This window comes from Lichenostomus cassidix, chromosome 1, assembly GCF_008360975.1.
Source record: "Lichenostomus cassidix isolate B80296 chromosome 1, HeHo_3.0, whole genome shotgun sequence".
Classification (NCBI taxonomy): domain Eukaryota; kingdom Metazoa; phylum Chordata; class Aves; order Passeriformes; family Meliphagidae; genus Lichenostomus; species Lichenostomus cassidix.
The window spans coordinates 5,773,022-5,791,689 of record NC_139479.1 but is presented as its reverse complement, the minus strand read 5'-3'; the positions used below and the strand labels follow the sequence as shown (position 1 = coordinate 5,791,689).

Sequence of the window (18,668 nt, the reverse complement as noted above, 5' to 3'; positions counted from 1 at the left end):
ATATTTTTTCTGAAGTAGTGAGCACTTTCTTAAAAGTGGCTATAGGCACTCCTTGGAGGCTTATTTTACCTGGTGTTAAAAAAAAGATTGGGCTAAGGTAGAACTAAGACAAGAAGATAATTTAGACCAGTTGTTGGTTAGAAAATAAGGAAGATGTCCATGTGGGGAATTGACTGTTGCAGTTTTCACTGCCTTTACACACAAACAGGAATCATTTCAGTAAGAAAGGAAAGAGAAATTCAAAATTTAAATTTTGTGCATTAGAGGAAAGGATTAGAAACAAAGAAATTAGTTGGTAGTTGAAGAAGACAGAAGGTAATCCTAGTCATAAGGCTTTGAGCTGGTTCAGGATAAAGAGAAGAAACAGGAATACCATGGGGAAGGGGGGTGGGGGGCACAGAAATCTTCAAGAACTTGAGATTTTTGTTCCCCTGCAGTTTTAATAAATTTAATTAGGACATTGGCTGAAGTTTTCTGGTGCCCCTTGAGCAGTGGTGCCAGTGTTGTATTCTTGTATGTCGTTCCAGAGGGGCTGGAGAACATTACATCACTAGAACATTGTATCTATATATCTGTATATATCTATCTATAGATCCGTGTTTAAAAAGTACATAATTGATCACATACCACTGAAAGCCTCAGCTTTGGATTTGCACCACAATGTGTCCTGCAGGGTTTTGTGATTTTTTTTTTTTCTTCACTGTGCAAACTGGTGATAAAAATGCAATACATAAAATGATTTTTAAGGGTGATGATTTTCATTTTTCCCCTGGAAATTAGAAAGGCACTGCACATGTGTCCTTTGCCTAACAGTGCTCTGACCTGTCCTTAGGTGACTTTCCAGTGTTCAAATGAAAGCTTTATTTCTTCTTTCTATAGCCACAGTTCTCTTGGCTTGCCCTAAGTGATCTTTTTTCTTTATTCCTCTAGCAGCTATTACACTGCTTTTCTAACATGTCTTGCAGCATTTGATAAATCCATCATCACTAGGTTCCTTTTTGTTTCTCTTTGTCCTTCCTTCAAAGGATGAATAAGACTTTCTCAGGTACACAGGGCACTTTGAGATTTAACAACAATCCCATTCAAACCCAGAGATCTTTGGATAGACTCCAGACAGTTCCTTCTTCCTTTTTGTCTCTTTCCTTCTGTGTCCATATACTTGCCAAAATAGAAGTCTTTAGAATAGGGTTTTTGAGCACAGTCTGCTAAAAAGATCAAATTGCATCATTTAATATTGGTTGGATTTTTTCCACTAGTCATGGTCCCAGCTAGTGCTAGTGCTAAAATAGCATATGGCTATGAAAAATTCAAAAGATTTTATATAATGGATTTTATGAAATTAGTTTTATAAATATTAGTCATCCTAGTTTCCTATCAGGATACCTGCTTCACTTTGAAGGGAGGTAGATGTTTTTGTCTGAAGTAGTTAACAGAATTCCTTAATACTAGATTCCAGGTCACTCTCATAATGGAGCAAACCAACATACTCATTTCCTACTTGAATGCAGGCCAGCAGCAGGGTTTACAGTGTAGACATTTTCTGTTGTCCTGCCTGAGTGTCATGAAATCTGCAACCTTGAAGAATTTTTTTTTTAATGCATTTTTACTTTTATTGTCTTCACAATGAAGAAATGTTTACGTAAAATTTTAGACATGGATTTTTCAAAGATTGTGTCAGTATCTTGTAACAAATGTACTTATGCCTATGCCTTTGTTTTCACTTCATACCTATATATTTTATATGCTTTTTTTATATGTGTGTATATATATTATATGTAAAAACATTTCAAAATCACATTTTATAGGAGGAAAATGAGAAGAAGAGTCACCACAAGGACCACTCAGATAATGAATCCACATCTTCTGATAAGTAAGTGTGGTATAACTATTCATTCTGTAGTTGGTTTTGTGTGCTATTTTACATCATTCCCATTTTCACATTTGCCTGTCACATTTTTTGCATTTCCAGCTCTGGGAGGAGGAGAAGAGGACCTTTTAAAACAATCAAGTTTGGGACCAACATTGACCTGTCAGATGACAAGAAGTAAGTTGATTACAGTTTCTCCTGCTCACAGTGGTATTCTGCAGGATGATAATCCTTCTGGAAATCCAGTGCAGAATTCTCAGACATCAGTCAGTCTGTTGATAAATTCCAGTTGCACAGCCCATTTCCCCAATGAAGTGATTCTCTTTGGTCTTCAAACTGTTGTTATAAGTCCTTCTTATGCTAAAATATCTTTTCAAACTTTTCTTTCCAGGATTTTTGTTTTTCCAGAAATGAGTTTAAACATCCATCAGAAACCATTCTTTCTAGTCCTCCTTCTAATCCATTCCTTTTGTTTCATTGTGAGGCTTTAAATTGTTCACTTAACTACTTTATTATTTCTGACAATACCAGGTTTTTAGTCTTTGCATAGAAATTGTAAGATTAAAGTTCTTTTTTCTGTTTTGTTTGCCTAAATTTTTGTTTTTTGAATTTTTTGTTATTTGTGGTTCTTTTTTCTTTCATTCATGCTGTCATCTGTTTCCATCTTTTCATGAGTCTTGCTTCTTGCTTCATAACTCTTGCTTCTTTATCCAATAACAGGGTTCAAAATACATAGCAAAGACCAGACCAGTGCTTACCTGTGAGTAAGCCATGATACCTCTCAAGAGCCTCAAAAAAAATTTGAGTATTATTTAAACTATATATCCTTCTGTGAGTAGGTGAAGGCCGCTTAGAAAATATTAGAAATTCTCTGAAAGCATGTTTTATTATCCAGTAATAATTATTTGGTTCAATCTCTAATTAATACATGTTTCTATCAAAGATTCAGCATATCTAGGCTATCAGTCCCACCAGCTGCAGTACAAAAATTCTGGTCTGCTTCAGTCATAAGAGGAAAAGTTTATGGTGTTTGGGCAGTAGGGATCACTTAAGATGATGATGTTTTTTGTGGCAGAGTCACTGGAAGATCAATGTGTGCATCTGTGGATCTGATTAGAGGTTGTTAAAAAATTTTAGCTATTGATGCCACTTTTTTTGGAAGGAAATGCCATCTGTAGATACAAACTAGTTGCTAATGAACTGTTACTCTGAACAAGCCATTGGGAGAAAGACTTCAAATGAACCTAAGCATAACTAACCTGAGGCTCATAGGGAACTGGATTTTGATACTTGAAATAGTTCTTGTAGGATGCCAGATAGAAGCCAAATCTCCTGATCTCCAAATCAAAGTTTCAGCTTTGGCTATAAAATTATATTTCCCCTCAACTAGCCTGTCAGATTTGTGATTGTATTTGGAAATATTTTAAAATGGAAAGAGTAACACAGATAACCTGTGCTAACAATTTTTTGAAAATGTCTATGTTTCCCAAACTCTTCTAAGAGTTCCAGGGATTCACAGTTTGTCAATTTGCTATTTTGCTGCAGGTGGAAGTTGCAACTCCATGAACTGACAAAACTTCCTGCTTTTGTACGTGTGGTATCAGCAGGAAATCTTCTAAGCCATGTTGGTCATACCATCCTGGGCATGAACACAGTGCAGCTCTACATGAAGGTGCCAGGAAGCAGGACACCAGGTGAGTATAATGTGCATGAAGAAATGAAAAGTTTCTACTCTGGGGTGTTGGATTTAACTGCACTGCAGGTTGCCTATATCTTACAGCATGCCTAAACAAGATAAATCTGCGTATTCAGTGTTTTTGTATTTCTTCCTTAACTGAACTCTGTGTGTACAAAGTGCTTGTAGTGGAAATTTCTGGATTTCTGCAGTGCTGGGGAATTGCCCTGCTGACCTCTTGCATGCAATACTGGATTCTTCAAGGAGAAAAAGTTGGGTTTACCTATGTGGACAGTATTTGTATTTTCCATACCGTAGAAGTTTCTAGAGGCTTCCCAAGTGGGTCTTGTGCAATTCTAGAAATCAGTAAATTTCACTTTTTTGTATTCTTTACTGAGAATAGGACTCAGCCCTCCATGATGAATCATGCTGGGTTGGGGCCCTGGACTGGGACTTGAACAATCTGGACTAAATTTCAGGGCCTGAAGTACAACTTCCGAAAATCCCATCAGGGATTATGGCTCAGTTTTTCTGCATCAAAAGAAGATAAAATACTGGGTATTTCTACATGGATTTTGAAAGCTCTTTTGGAGAGATTTTCATACTCCTTGTCTGTTCAGTGCCTGAAGTCACGAAGTTTTGCACCTGACCAGAGCTGTCAGGAGATACCATGAAACAAAAAATCTGAGCTTTTGAAGTATTTATTTCTACAGGAAGGGAAGTGCTGAATATTGGTCAGATTCACAAGATTTGTAGTTAAAACTTCCTGTTTTCCATAATCTAACAAAAGCCGAGTTCTCATGTCACTGGTGGCTTAACTGTGTGAAGCACCTAAATAGTGTATTGAAGTGTCATATAAAATATATTAAAAAACTTAAACTGTGGTATTTTTTTAGTAATTGTGTCTTTGCATTTTCATGGTGTTGTTTTGATAGAAAGGCCTTACCTAAAGTGTGTTTGCTTTTCTCTTAAATTTCAGGTCATCAAGAAAATAACAACTTTTGCTCAGTAAATATAAATATTGGTCCAGGTGACTGTGAATGGTTTGTTGTCCCTGAAAGCTATTGGGGTGTCATGAATGACTTCTGTGAAAAGTAAGCTGGATGTGCTGTTTTTGTTTTTCATCAAATTTTTCATGCCCTTTTCAGACCTGGGTGGGGGGAGATTACTGAGGATGTTCTAAGGGGACATTATTTTTTGGGTTTTCTGTGTAGTCAGAAAAGTTTTTTAAAGTAGGTCAAAATGGAAAATCTAGAGTTCATAGAAAATACCACATTTGTACAATGTACAGAAACTTGGATTGCCTGTGACAAAAAAAAAAAGCAGAATTCTCTTGTCAGTAGCAAATACAGAGTCATTGGTATTTTGCCATGTTTTCTTGTTGCATTTAGAGTGAAAGCTTAATTTGCTCAGACCCCAGGAGGCATCATGTCAGGCTTTGCTTAGATGTACATATTTGTAACTCCCTGGAAAAGCTGAGGTACCCTGAGCATTGGGGAAATACTCAGCCAGCTTTTAGATTAGGATTTCTTTGTTGGGCTGTGTGTAGAGTGGTTACTTTAAAAACAAACTGAATAATACATACACACACAAAAAAAACAGGGAGCATCAGTTGTATCCCCCAATCATGCCACTATTCAAGCAGCAGCCCCTGAGGTTGATTTTATGGGAGAAGGTTTTTCTTACCCAGTTGAAACTGGATTAAGCTCTTTACTTCAGAACTTTTCCAGAGCTCTGCAAATTCATGTGTCTCTGTATTTTCTGCCTATCTACTGACAGCTGTTCTTATTTCATCCACCCTTGCAAAGATAAGCCATCTCAAAAACGTAATTTCCACTGATGGAATTGCAATGGCTCTGGTACAGCAGGCCTTTTTACTCACATGTCACTGTCCTTCTGAGGGTGACAGAGAAATTGAGAGCTTGGTAACCTCACAAAGTGTCTGCAGTGCCTCTACAGAGGCATTTAATTGTCTTTGGAAACTGCATTGCAAGTAATCTCTCATGGTGCAGTATAAAAGCAGTATAATATTGCGATAAGGATGGGGGAGGCCAGAAAACATCCTTAGGAGCTGGAGTGCTCTGTACACTAGATCTGACCAAGGGTTTGTCTGCCTCAGCATCACTAAAATACTGGGAAACTTAAAGGAAAATAGAACTTAACTATAAACCGACTTTACATGGGCAGCTGGATGGGTAGGTGTTCTAATGTATTGCAGGATGTGAAAGGTGGAATTACACTCAGGAATTTTATACATTACTCTTTCCTTTTGACTGTTCTTTGTGGATCACTCATCTGCAGAAAACATGTATAGTGATGGTCACTTTTTACAGGTGATTGCGTTGAAGTATCTGCCACTAATATGTCCATTGGTGAATGCTGAAGGCTTTATTTTTCCTCTCGTTTCAGGAACAATATGAATTTCCTAATGGGATCTTGGTGGCCAAACTTGGAAGATTTGTATGAAGCCAATGTCCCAGTTTATAGATTCATTCAAAGACCAGGGGATTTGGTGTGGATCAATGCTGGCACTGTTCATTGGGTTCAGGCTATTGGTTGGTGCAACAACATCGCGTGGAATGTTGGCCCTCTCACAGGTATGTGTGAGCAGTGCCTGTGCTGAAATAGGCAATTAGCTAACACTCCACTGCATATGGCACAGAACCTGCTAGTTCTTACTAATTTGCCATGCTTTACTGGATGAAAAAATCCCAGTGTGCTGTATTTTTAAACTATGACGTGTTGAAGCTTTAAATAATTCCGTTGTAAGAGGAAGAGAAAGCAGCAAGAATGCAGTGTTGGCACTCATGCTTTGAATGGGCTTGTAAAAATAAAATGTGTATATATATTCAAATATTGACTTCTTAGGCCATTTCTTAAACTTTTGCTCCCAAAATTTGTTCAGCCCAGCAAACTGCACTATGGCTTCCATACAAATTTGAGGACCAGTCCTCTAATTTTGGTGGGACAGTGGATACCTAATAGCTCCTTGGTGAAAGCACCAGGATATTGAAACAGTTGTAAAATTTAGTTCATAAAGGAATATTAGGTTTCTCAGACTTACTGCTCTAGAAGTCTTTATTTTTGAACCATTGTCTTGGAAGGATTTTTATCTATGAGTGTGGAAGGAAATTCCTCAGCTAAAACAAGTCTGTCAAGTATTTGAAGAGAATATACTTCCAAAAAACTTCTGTTTCCTCAAGTAGTTTAAAGTATGTCTTTCTATGGTGCAATAAATAGTGTAGCTCTAGGATTGTGTGATTGACTGATAGACCTCTCATGTTCAGTCACAGTAAATTTTGTAAAACATTCTTAAAAGAAGGGTGGAGTGAGTAGGCTGCTTAATGAAAAAGTCTGACTCACTTCTTCTCTCAAGAAGAGATTATATACCATGGCAGTGTAAAATTATGAGAAATTGTGAATAGAGCAAGATGCAGACATTTCAAATCTAGATTTATATTTTAATCTGGGATATTTGAAAATCTACTAATTAACCATTTTTTAAATGCTGCTTCCTGTTGAAGAAATTGAACACTTGTCAGTAACTTGTTTTCACAGGTATTTGTTGCTGCTGAGGTATTGTGTGTTCTTTTAGCGTCATAAACAGAATTTTTAAAAGACATCTTAACGAAAGTACAGTTGGAATGAATGGCTCATTCTGAATGAAGCTTAGCTGTAAAAGATCTAAATTATTATTGTAACCAAATGATCTTGGCTGATAATTGTTCCTTAAGCTGACTAATTGCCTGTGTACCTGTTTGTGCAGCCTGTCAGTACAAGCTGGCAGTGGAACGGTACGAGTGGAATAAGCTGCAGAGTGTGAAGTCCATAGTGCCCATGGTTCACCTTTCATGGAACATGGCTCGGAATATCAAGGTCTCGGATCCAAAGCTTTTCGAAATGATAAAGTAAGTTTTATTTATTTGAACATTTACTGTACCCTTTTCCTCTTCACACACAAACCAGTAGTTGATTTATAAATACTTGATAGCGAGACTTTTCCATTTCTGGGAAGCAAACCAAAATTATTTTAGATTCTGTTTTCCAAACATACCTTCATTTTATTATGTGGTGTTATAGTGGCATAGCTTTAGAACCATCTGGGTAACTTTTTAGTTAAATATGCCATGGACTTAATGCAGCAATTTACAGGAAGAGTTGACTTTGATCACAGCAGCTGTTTGGAGTACATACCATCAGAAATAAGAAAATTAGGTCATCAACCCAAATATTAGAATTAGAATATTTAGTCACTTTTACGGCATAGTTGAACTTGATTTTACATTTCTAGAACCTGTAGTTAGTGTTCTCATGCTGTCATTTGCAGATCCAGTATGAATCTTTTAAATAAAGGCAAGTAGGAATTTGAGAGCCTCCTTCCCTTTGCTCCTCTGAACAATGAATTGATTGATGTGTAAAATGATAATTGAGTTTAGTGACATTTCTCATATTCCAAAATGCAGGAATATTCCAGGCTTCAAATATCTGTAGTGATTTTCTTTAAAGAGTGCAACTTCAAGCATATGTAAATCATGTTGCAGCACCATACTGAGGTTGAGGAATGAATGAACATTTCAGCATATAACATAGGTTTGTCTTAAAGAATGTGGGGGAATTAATTCCAAAGTATATTACTCATCATGAGAATCCTCTGGTAGCAGCACTTTGCATTGCCTGAGTTTACCAAAGCACTTCTGAACCCTTCTTAGTCTTACCAACATACTGGATCAACAAGCATTGAACCCTTTTATTATTTGCCTTGAAATGGGCTTTAAAAAAAGAATAATTGGTGAGTTAACTTGTGAAAAAAAGGGCAAAGAAAAAGAGTGTCTTTTTTTTCCCCCAGTAGGATTTATTGGTGACATCTGAGTGCGGCACCTTTTTACAGTAGGAATTTAATTTAGGATTGAACATCTGTTGCAGAATGGTGGCATTGGGGAAATGTTAAATTTGTAAGAGCTGAGAACATTGGAAGTTGACAACGGGGAGTTTTATAGTCACTCTAAAGCTTGATTATAGGGTAGCATTTGTGTGTGAGTGCTTTCTTAAAATCTAGGAACTGGTATTCAGGGTAAAGAAAGTATTTACTGAAGGTCTGGCAGTCCTGCCCCTTCAATTAAACAATTAGTGCTCATATTCCTAATGCCAGCTCTCATAAAAGGGAGAAGAGAAACTGAATAGTTAGAAATGAGAAACAGGGGAAAATGCAGGAGAGCGTGGGAGAGAGCAAGCCAAAAAGTCCATTTAAAAATACCAAATCCACAAGCTTCACTTTTATCTTTATTTATATAAAATACGTATAAAGCCCAGCAGACATCTACTGTAAAGCTCAAAGCAGTTCTGGAATGTTCTTGACAAAATATGATTTTGATATTTTGGCCACTTTATTTTGCATTTGCCATGGTGTGGGTTTAAAAGCAGGAAAAACGTGACTGAGCACAGCATCCTTCTCCAAGAGAATCACTTAAAATGTTACGAAGAAGCACAGAGAACAAAATGGTAGTTTGCTATTGTCTTGCTGTCTGACAGCAGCTCAGCTTTTTCTAGCAAGAGACCTGAATTTTAGGTTTACATTACAAATAAACAGACCTTCTGAGGAGCAGATAGAAATTTTGGTCATGTATGGAGTTGCTTTTTCCAGTCTACTGAACTCATTCCCAGTTTACTTGGGTGAAGCCTCTCCTCCATGCAGGTTTTCAGCTGAATTTCAAGTTCCTGCTGTATGTGCAGAGGAGAAAAAGAAGGGATGATCAACTCTGGTTTGTAAAGCCCAGCAGCAGCAGCAGCCTGAGATAACTACAGGGGTGACCACGACAAAAAGTTAATGAATTGCAGTTCCTAGAAATCAGTATCACCTCAGCCTGGTGTCTGACCTTGGCTTTGTAAACATACTGGAAATGCAGAAACCTTCATGAATTTCCTTAAGATAGGAAAGCAATTGCATAATTTTCCTATGGACTGCAGGAAAAACTGGCTGGCAGTTCACATTTAGCCACAGCACCTGGATTTTCTTTTGTACAAAACAGAGACATTTGTGTGTTACATGAGTGTGAGTGTGTGCATGGGTATGAAAATGCTTGAAAAAACAGTCATTTTTGATAGAGCTGGTGGAATTTCATCTTGGATAGCTGACTTCATTTGTCATGAGAAAATAAAAATAAGTGACACAGCTGTCATCTTTTTGGCAAGCACAGGTCTGTCTAAAATTGCACGTCAAAGATACATGATGTGTTCAGGTTTTGACTTCTCTCTCTGGGGCTTCTTAGGTGTCAGCATAGTACAAAAGATTACCTCTTGGAAAACGATGAAAAGTAGCTTCTAATTTAATTTGAAAGATAAATACAAATATGTCTTGGTGGGTTGTGTGAGAGTAACCACTGCAGAGGCAATAAACTAAAATTTGTGCATAGATATAAATATTGGGAACCAGATTAGTGATGAAAAGAAATGGAGCAGCAGAAGGGAAAAAGTAATAGAAGGAAACTTTGCTTTTGGAAGAAATCTGATGCCTCATTATATTTTCAGTTAATGTGCAGTTCAGTGCTGTCTTGCTAGATGAAAGTCAAAGAGCAAAACCTGAAACTTTCTCATGAGATGTTTTTTAAAGATTTGATTTTAACAGTAGAATCGTGAGCAGGAACACAGCAGAAAAAAAATATTTAAAACTTGGCTGAGGGAGGACAGCCCTCAAGAAAAGAAAAATTACTTGCAAACCTCTGAGATGGAAGCCAGAAGGACTTTTACAAATGCATCTGAGGAAGAGAAGAATTTTAGAGGTAGAGCGAACGTAGTAATAAAGGCTTAAAAAATTAATTCCAAAGTAACTGAAATACTAAGTTCTGTTACAAAAATAGTTTCAGAAATGTAGAAGAACATGACATGAGAGAAATTATTTTGCACAAAATCCTGAAGTTAGGTAAAATACTTTTCAGTATTAGGGGAGATGTATTACTGGAAAGTACAGAGAGGTCAGTTCTGCATTGCCATTGGGATGGTCTCCGCACTTTTGAGAAGTTTTACTGAATATCTAAATATTCAAATGGGTTTCTCACTGCCCTCCTAGAATAAATCAGGATTATGTCCATTTTTAAATCCTCTTCTGTTAAATATTTGAATTTGACTGGACATGATTTAGTCATATCTTTATACCATGCCTGCAGAGAATTTGAGAGTGAGATGGTCTAGATTTTCTTCCAGCTGAATTCTCGTTGAACCAGAATAAAAACAGGCCTGCAATACTAAAAGCTGACCCACTGAACTTGCACACTCACTTTGCTAGGCACCTTTCTGGCTTTCCTTAGGCTTCCCAAGCTTCAGGAAATTGTGGTGCATTTTCACTGTGATAATTTGTATCCTTCCTCCCATCCTCAAACACATTAAATAGTTAACATTTCGGTTTTCAAGTGCCATTACTAGGACCTGAATTTTATCCAAGAAAGGGGAGTTCACCTTCAAGCTATTGTTTCCTGCTTTGTTTGCAAATCTGGCAAACATTGCAGCAGTGTTATAAGTGGTTACATTTTGGGCAGCTCTTTTTTCACAACTTTAACAATAGAAAACTCCTTGAAAATAACACTTCAAGAGAGTTTTTGGAAGTCCAGAGTGGAGAGCAATGGTGGCAGGTGTACAGATGTGCTTCCAGGTGCTCTTTGGGATGCCCAAAGACTTTCCCAGGTAACAGCAGAAGAGAAGAATGGGATCTTTTAAGGTTATTTCACACTTTTAAGTTTTGTGTTATCCTTACAGTGAGGGTATTAGTGAAGCCATTGTTTTTTGTGAAGATGAACAGTTTGAGTGCAAAACAAGAGGAGAGTATTTCAAAATCCCAAGATTCTATTAACTACTTGGAAACACATGAAAGAAATGTGGTTTTCTTAAATACAGAATGTATGTATTACATGTTTAAGGTTTAAAAATGGGAGATGGATCAAGTTGAAAACACTTGATAGAACTCTTGAGCACTTTGTTTTCTGTCCAATGTTTGTTTTTACCTATAATTTTTTTCAATCTTCTTTCTGCATCTAATGAGCATGTAACGTAACCACCCCGTGGAGGAGAAAATTAAAGGCTGCAAAGGCTGCAGCTCAAATAAATAGGATAGCTGAGAGCTAAAATTATTGTAAATAACATTGTAATTTAGAAATCTGGCGACCTATTTTGCCAGCTTTTTTTGAAGAACATATGTAGCTCATAAAATGCTAGAAAACAAGTTACATTTTCTTGTAAGGAAGAAAACTGCATAAAATTGTGACAATAAAATTACTTACTTTTTTTTGCCTTTACAGAGGGTATGACAGGGAATTATGGATTTCAGTTTGACATTTGAACAGTTCTTCATTCACAAAATAAGTGTTAGAAATTTTTTTTTGTGTTAATTCTGGTTTTTTTCTAATACCAGCTTGTCTGTTCATTTTCCTTTTGCATGGGATAGGATGCATTTTCAGAGATTCTGTTTCTACTGTGTCTGAAGTGATTCCTGTCAGAAGCTGGGGTTTCAGAAAACTTGAGATAAAAAAGTTTAATAGTGCTGAGGAAGTAACAGGGGTTTTGGGATGTTAAAACAGTTCTTTGGATTAGGCTATAGTCACACAAAACGTAAACAGCTATGTTGAACTTGGCAGTTCAAGCCAACTTTTTGCTGACAAATTTATGGTTCAAAATAAAATACATGGATTGCTTTTGAAAACACATTGTTCTGTTGTGCTTAAAAAGAGCATTCATGTGTTTCAGTCAAAAATGAAAGGTACAGCCTGTTTGCAGGGCAAGGGGCACTCCTGAAAGAGGTCCATAAGTACAAGATCTGACTTCTCCCTAAGTCTGAGTCCAGTGATTCTTTCTAGGCAGCTGTTTTTGAAATCCCAGAGGAAGAGCAAGCTCCAAGTACAGGGTCCTGGAAGAAACTGAAGCCTCCTTGAGTCTTGCTGTGCAGTTGAATGTTGAACTGACCACACAACTGATTTTGGTTGCAGGTACTGCCTGTTAAGAACTCTCAAACAGTGTCAGACACTGAGGGAAGCTCTGATTGCTGCAGGAAAGGAGATTGTCTGGCATGGACGAGCAAAGGACGAGCCAGCTCATTACTGTAGCATTTGTGAGGTCAGTAAAAACGTGTTGAGCTCATCTACTCCTGTAATATTTATTTAAATTGTACCCTTTCTGTTGTTGCTGATGATGGTTAAATTTTGCTTTTAAGTTGCAGCATCTGCTCTGTGCTGTAAGCACTTCTATGTGATGCAGTAGTGCCTTCAAAGAGCCATCCAGGTGTTTTTCTAGACAAAGGTTGTATTTTGCTGAAGGCTCTCCCACAGTACTTCCACAACATTGTTTTTCACTAGGTCGATTTTCAATTCTCAGTTATTATAAAATGTTGCTATCCCTTCCTGCATATAATTTGATCTGCTGAGCTTCATTTTAAAGGTGTATCTGTCTTCATTTCAGAAGGCAACAACACATCCAAAAGAGAGAGAATTTAAGTCCTTTTTTTGTGCAGGACATACCTTTTTGATGAAATTTTTTATTCTACTTCCTGTTAATAGTTGTTTTAAAGTATTGGATAATAGTTTTCATGAAGCTTAAAAGGAAATAACTTTTTCCTACCCCTGAAAATCAGTTTCTAGTTATCCTCTGACTGAGCCTCTTGGGCAGGGATGAGCATGTGGCTCAGTAGTAAGGAAATAAATAACAAACTTCTTTTGCAGACAGTAAAAAGGAAAAATAGGTATAATTGTTTTAAATCCCCACCTTACTGAGTAACCCCTATTCAGCAAATGAATCGTGCTTTGTCAATATTGACCCAAAGCTTTCCCGTGGTGCTGCTCATGCAGACATTCTAAGTGTAATATTAGTGGGTTTACACTGTTTCACTTTTCTGCCTGAGCCTTAGGAGAATAGATTTTCCTTGAGCAAATCTAATTTTTCTCTTTGCATGCACACAGTAAGGTTGTAAGTTTTGAAGAAAACACAGTTTTAGTGGCTTTAACTTTTTTTAAAATAAAATTGTAACGCTTGGCTTTCTGTTTTCTGTCTAATAGGTGGAAGTCTTTGATCTGCTTTTTGTCACTAGTGAGAGCAATTCTCGAAAGACCTATGTTGTACATTGCCAAGACTGTGCACGAAAGATAAGCACGAACCTGGAAAACTTTGTGGTGCTAGAACAGTACAAAATGGAGGACTTGATGCAAGTCTATGATCAATTTACATTAGTAAGTCAAATTAATACGTGGGTGCATAAATACATAATTTGTAAAGCAGTTGTAGACTGTCTTGGTGCTCCCTTGTACGAGTACCGTGGACTTTCTGATTCAAATGGAGGTTTGGGTTGTGTGTGATATTTGCAGAACAAAAACCTGAAGAGTCAGAATTGTGTGAAATACTACAGTAACTTACTGCAGAACATAACCACTGAGTTTTCAGGAAAAGTATGATGTTACAATTCATAAAGTTGTGGCTTTAAAAATCCAATAGAGATCACCTGAAGACCATAACTGGATCAGATGGAGATGGGAAGAATCAGGACAGTGAAGCTTGGAGAAACTAGCACCAGGTTCAAGAGCATCTCTAATACATTGGTTGTGGTATGAAGTCAGTATAGCAGCAGAGCATCCTATGCACTCAGACCCTTCCTTCCCCTTCCCCACCCATCCCCTCCCAAATCAGCACTGTCCTTCTGCTTAGCAAGTGGATGCTCTCAAACAGTTCTGTCTCTTGGCTTGGGGCCTCCTTTGCATTTCAATTTAAAGCAAAAAGCCTCTTTGCCATTATAGCTCTGTGCTATATATGGCAGCCTCCTGCTTTGAACTGTGTCAGCACAACTGTCCTAACATTTCACCCAGGTTTCATTGTTCCAGGCAAAGATGGCTTTTTTTGTAACCACGATGAAAGCGATGCTGGATGTATTTATATAAGCCTTGGCTTTCTGTTGAAGGAGACAAACATTGGACTAAGTGTTATGGGAATTTCATGTTGAATTTAACACAACAGCCCACTGAGGGCTGTGCCTTTTGATTCATTTCCAGGTGCTGCAGAAAATGTGTGTTTAGATATTTCCTGTGTTGGTAGCATGCCAAGTTGTGACCCGCTGATATTAAGGCCTCAAGGTTCAGCAGTTGAGGCTGGTGACAGTGTGGGACCATGTCCTCTGAATTTAATTCTCTTCATTAGTCCTACAGAGTCTGGGCTGCTTGAACTGCAGTTCACACTTCTATGAGGTCACTGTCATTATAGTCTGTGAAATGCTGCAATTTCAAAGCGATGATCTGTTATAGAAAAGCATATAAATAAACACCTGTTCTCAGATACTTCATCCAGTTGAGTGGAAATGGGGAATAATGTTTCTGTATGGAGATGAGAGGGAGGGAGGGGTACTTTGTTTTCTGTGCTTACACATTATATAGGTAACAGTGATGATGCTGTCCCTAGAACAAGGGTTCTCAACCTGTGAGTAGCTCCTTCCCCCACCAAAACCTGAGGCTGGGGCCCTGAAGGACATTGATGATCGTTCTTGGACAAAATTGGTGTGCCATTCATTGCTTTTAAAGGGGATACAGACTTGATTGGGGAGAGTCATAGCCTAGAAGTGACATCTCTCAGATGTAGGAGGACAGTTAGGGTTTGTTGTAAGTCACAGGATAATTTCTACTGGCAAAGGTGCAATAGGCCAAACAGGGAGACTCTGTTTGGGGTAAAGTACCAGGAGCAAAGACAAGGAATCAGCCAGCATTAGAGTTCCATAGCTGGGTACTCTGGTATGATCTAAAGTGTCTTTAAAAAGACTGTGAGCAGCTTCTTAATGGGCAGGAAAAGAGGATGAAATGCCATCAAAGACTCAGTACTGCTACAAAGTGCAATATTTGAAGCAGTTAGGTGTCTTCTAGACAGCAGGCAGGAGCAAGACACCTCACTTCACTCTTGGGGCACTTTGTCCCCATGTCAGAATCCAAGACTCTTTCCACAGATACCTTAACCTCAGGGGGGTGTGTTACTGTTCAGGGAGAAGGGATGAGAGAAAGTGAAGCCCACAAGGGCTTTGGAGAGCCACAAATGGACCATCACCCCGTTGGTAAACAGGTTGAGAATCCCTGTTTTAGAGTGTATAAAGATACATCTGTACTGAGGACCCATGGAGCTCTTTGCTGCCACAGTGGGATTGTCTTGGCTGCTCACATCATATTAACACAGACATCCCCACAGCACACTCCAGTCTGCAGTGCAGGCAAAATCCTGATTCAGAGTGTTCATAAAATACATGTTGTGTTTGAGTAAGTTGGAAAAAAAATGCCAGTATCCACTCAAAAGAGTCCTGAAGTGTAAAAAGAGTAGTGTGTGTGACTTTGAACTCTCATGGTTACAGTTTGTGCAGGTCTTGGTTAAACACAGAGTTTTGCACCCTTGTAGAAAAGGTAATTTAATGTTTTCTCTTTCAGGCTCCTCCATTGCCATCCTCCTCATCTTGACATTTTTTCATGGACATTAAATGAAAACTTTTCTGATATTCAGGAAGTGACCCAGTTCTGCACCACTGATTTTTGTAGCTATCCCGTAAGGCTGCTGGCTGAAAGCTGTGTCTATGCAACCTTCCAAGTGCGGAGTGTCAACCAACTGGACAGGAGAGAGCACTGCCTCCTACTCCAGAACTCAAAACAAATAAAGCTCATCCAGCTGTACTTCAAAAAAATAATTCCATGTTTTGTATATATCTGACAAAACTGGCAACATTATACAGACTACTGACTTGAAGACCACCTCTTTTGTATTTCTCTGTTTCTGGGCTGATGAGTTGGTTTCATCCATTTTTTCCCCCTTCAGAATTTCCCTTGGAAAAAGTACTAGCTTAGCTGGTCATTTCTTTGTAAGGTAGTTAGAAATTTTAAGTCTTTCTTTGGGCAACTTTTTTTTTTTTCTTTTTTTTCCTTTTTTTTTTTTTAATGTGAAGAGTTAGGTGATACAAATTTTTTACTGCTTTTATGTTTTTCTGTCTTGTTTTGAAACCATGACGGTTACACTTTTGGTTCCTAAATAAAATTTAAAACAATTAACAGCCAAGTCACAAAGATAAATGGGTTGCACATAGACTAAGGAATAAACTTCAGATTTGTGATTTTTGTTTCTAATCTTGATGTAAATTTACACTATTTATAAATACATATTTATTGCTTGAAAATATTTGTGAATGGAATGCTGTTATTTTTTCCAGATTACCTGCCATTGAAATTTTAAGGAGTTCTGTAATTTCAAACACTACTCCTATTACATTTTCTATATGTAAATAAAACTGCTTAGCATTGTACAGAAACTTTTATTAAAATTGTTTAATGTTTAAAGTTTTTCTATTGTTTGAGTTTTAAAAAGATTTTATGTACAGTGCCCAGTTTTTGTTCTTTTTTGAATCTGATTATATATATTTTATATATACTCTTGTGCTTGTGTATATATATAATATATATAGAAACTCGAATATAAATATGTGTATAAAGATTTAGAGATTAAATTTTTCTCGTTTTAAGTTTTACATCTATGGTAGATTTGAGGTGTCTACTGTAAAGTATTGCTTACAAAAGTATGATTATTTTTAAAGAAATATATGGTATGTATCCTCAAGACATAGAATGACCTTCAGACTGGTTTATTGTTAAATTGCACTTTTTGCAATAACAGACCAATAAATAGTTGCTGCCAAAATGTAGTAGTAGAAAATAAGTAACGGCTAAATTTTAAAGCTCTTCGAGAAAATACCAACTTTGACAGGAAGTTTGGCACTAGTTTTAGAGGAGGAATGAAGAAGATTGAGTTTTGGTGGGGATGTTCTCTAGATTTCAACCAAATTGCAACTTATATATTACAATATGTTCTATTAACAATTTTCAAAGTTAAGGGTGAGTCATCTTGGCGTCACTGTTGACCCAAAAAAAAGGACGTTGTTTTGTGGTATTCTATTGTATTTTCACATATTTTGTAATACGAATTCACTGGTAAATTTTTGAAGCACTAGGTTTATTTAGGACAAGTTTATAATATATCATTGTAACAGTTTGCAGTTTTAATGATGGTATTTATTTTAAGTTGCTCCTTTCTCATTAGCTTCTTGAAAATGCATTAAATCTAAATTTCAAAATTGATAGCTTTCTTATCGATCAGAGTTGACTGATGCAGAGGGTTCTGCATCGAACAGTTTCTCATGAGTTCTCATTAGTGGGGTATGTTAGTGATTGCATTGTTAAATTTTTTGTAATCAATGTGAAGTGTTCCAGGCACAGAGCATGCGGATAGTTCCTTCTGAACAAAAAGAATCGCCTCTTATGTTGTAGCTTCAAACGAAGGGTGTTTTAATGAAGAATCAGCACAGTTTATCTAATGCTGTTACAACAGTTTAACCACAGTTAGAGCTGAATTTCTTGCTAGTTCTGACAGCAGTTGGACAAAAGGGTGTAGAGATGAAAGAAAAGCGTAACAAAATGCTCTTGCCAGCAAAATTATCAACTAGCAGTTAGGAAGCCAGTGTTTGCAGTTCTGTAAAGATGTAAGTCTCAGCTCTTGATAACAAACTCTACAAATCATAATTTTTTTTTTTTACTTATGTATTTTATGCAGTCATAAATATTGTAATCTTGACAAACCATGCTGCAACTGAAAAGCTACTCCTTTAAAGTAGTCTTAAACCCAAATAAAAGCAAGATACACTTACCTCAACTAATGGTAAACAAAAGGTCCTCATTTCTCAGTGCTGTAAAAGAACATTGCTAATTAGGGAAAGAGCTACTGTGTGCTAATCAAAAGGGCTTTGTACCTTTCCTCCCCTTTGGAAAAGAGGGATATGGCATTACCAAGGAAGAATATTTGTATTTTGCCAATGAGCAAGTAGACCAAATCAGTAGAGCATCAGGCAACATGGCTCGTGCTGTGGGAAGGTGTTGTGAATTTGAATTGCTGCAGAGCTTTAATATTTTGCAGTTTTCATCCTTCTTAATCACACTCTGCTCCTAAGCGATGGACAGTTTGGATCTATAAGCTGCTATGATTTAGAATGCTTTTGTTTCGTTTTATTAAAAAAGCACAAGTTAATATTTTATCAGTTGTACTTCTTAAGAAGCACTTCTGCTTCTTCAATTATGAAGCATACGAGGCCAAGTG

At 37.2% G+C, this 18,668-nt stretch overlaps 1 protein-coding gene across 14 annotated transcripts in view; it reads left to right on the top strand.

Moving 5' to 3' along the window:
- KDM6A (lysine demethylase 6A) overlaps positions 1–18,227 on the top strand; it is a 150,757-nt gene extending 132,530 nt beyond the window's left edge. For 7 of the 14 annotated variants that reach the window (XM_085048200.1, XM_085048015.1, XM_085047637.1 and 4 more), the window contains 8 exons: positions 1,806–1,870; positions 1,970–2,044; positions 3,413–3,561; positions 4,522–4,636; positions 5,952–6,139; positions 7,309–7,450; positions 12,512–12,638; positions 13,574–18,227. In XM_085048200.1, the coding sequence (XP_084904326.1) occupies positions 1,806–1,870; positions 1,970–2,044; positions 3,413–3,561; positions 4,522–4,636; positions 5,952–6,139; positions 7,309–7,450; positions 12,512–12,638; positions 13,574–13,870 (1,158 nt within the window). In that variant the 3' untranslated portion in view covers positions 13,871–18,227. The remainder of the gene's footprint in view (positions 1–1,805; positions 1,871–1,969; positions 2,045–3,412; positions 3,562–4,521; positions 4,637–5,951; positions 6,140–7,308; positions 7,451–12,511; positions 12,639–13,573) is intronic. The other 7 variants (XM_085048267.1, XM_085048078.1, XM_085048130.1 and 4 more) reach the window with 3 other exon arrangements.
- The last annotated feature ends 441 nt before the right edge of the window (positions 18,228–18,668 follow it).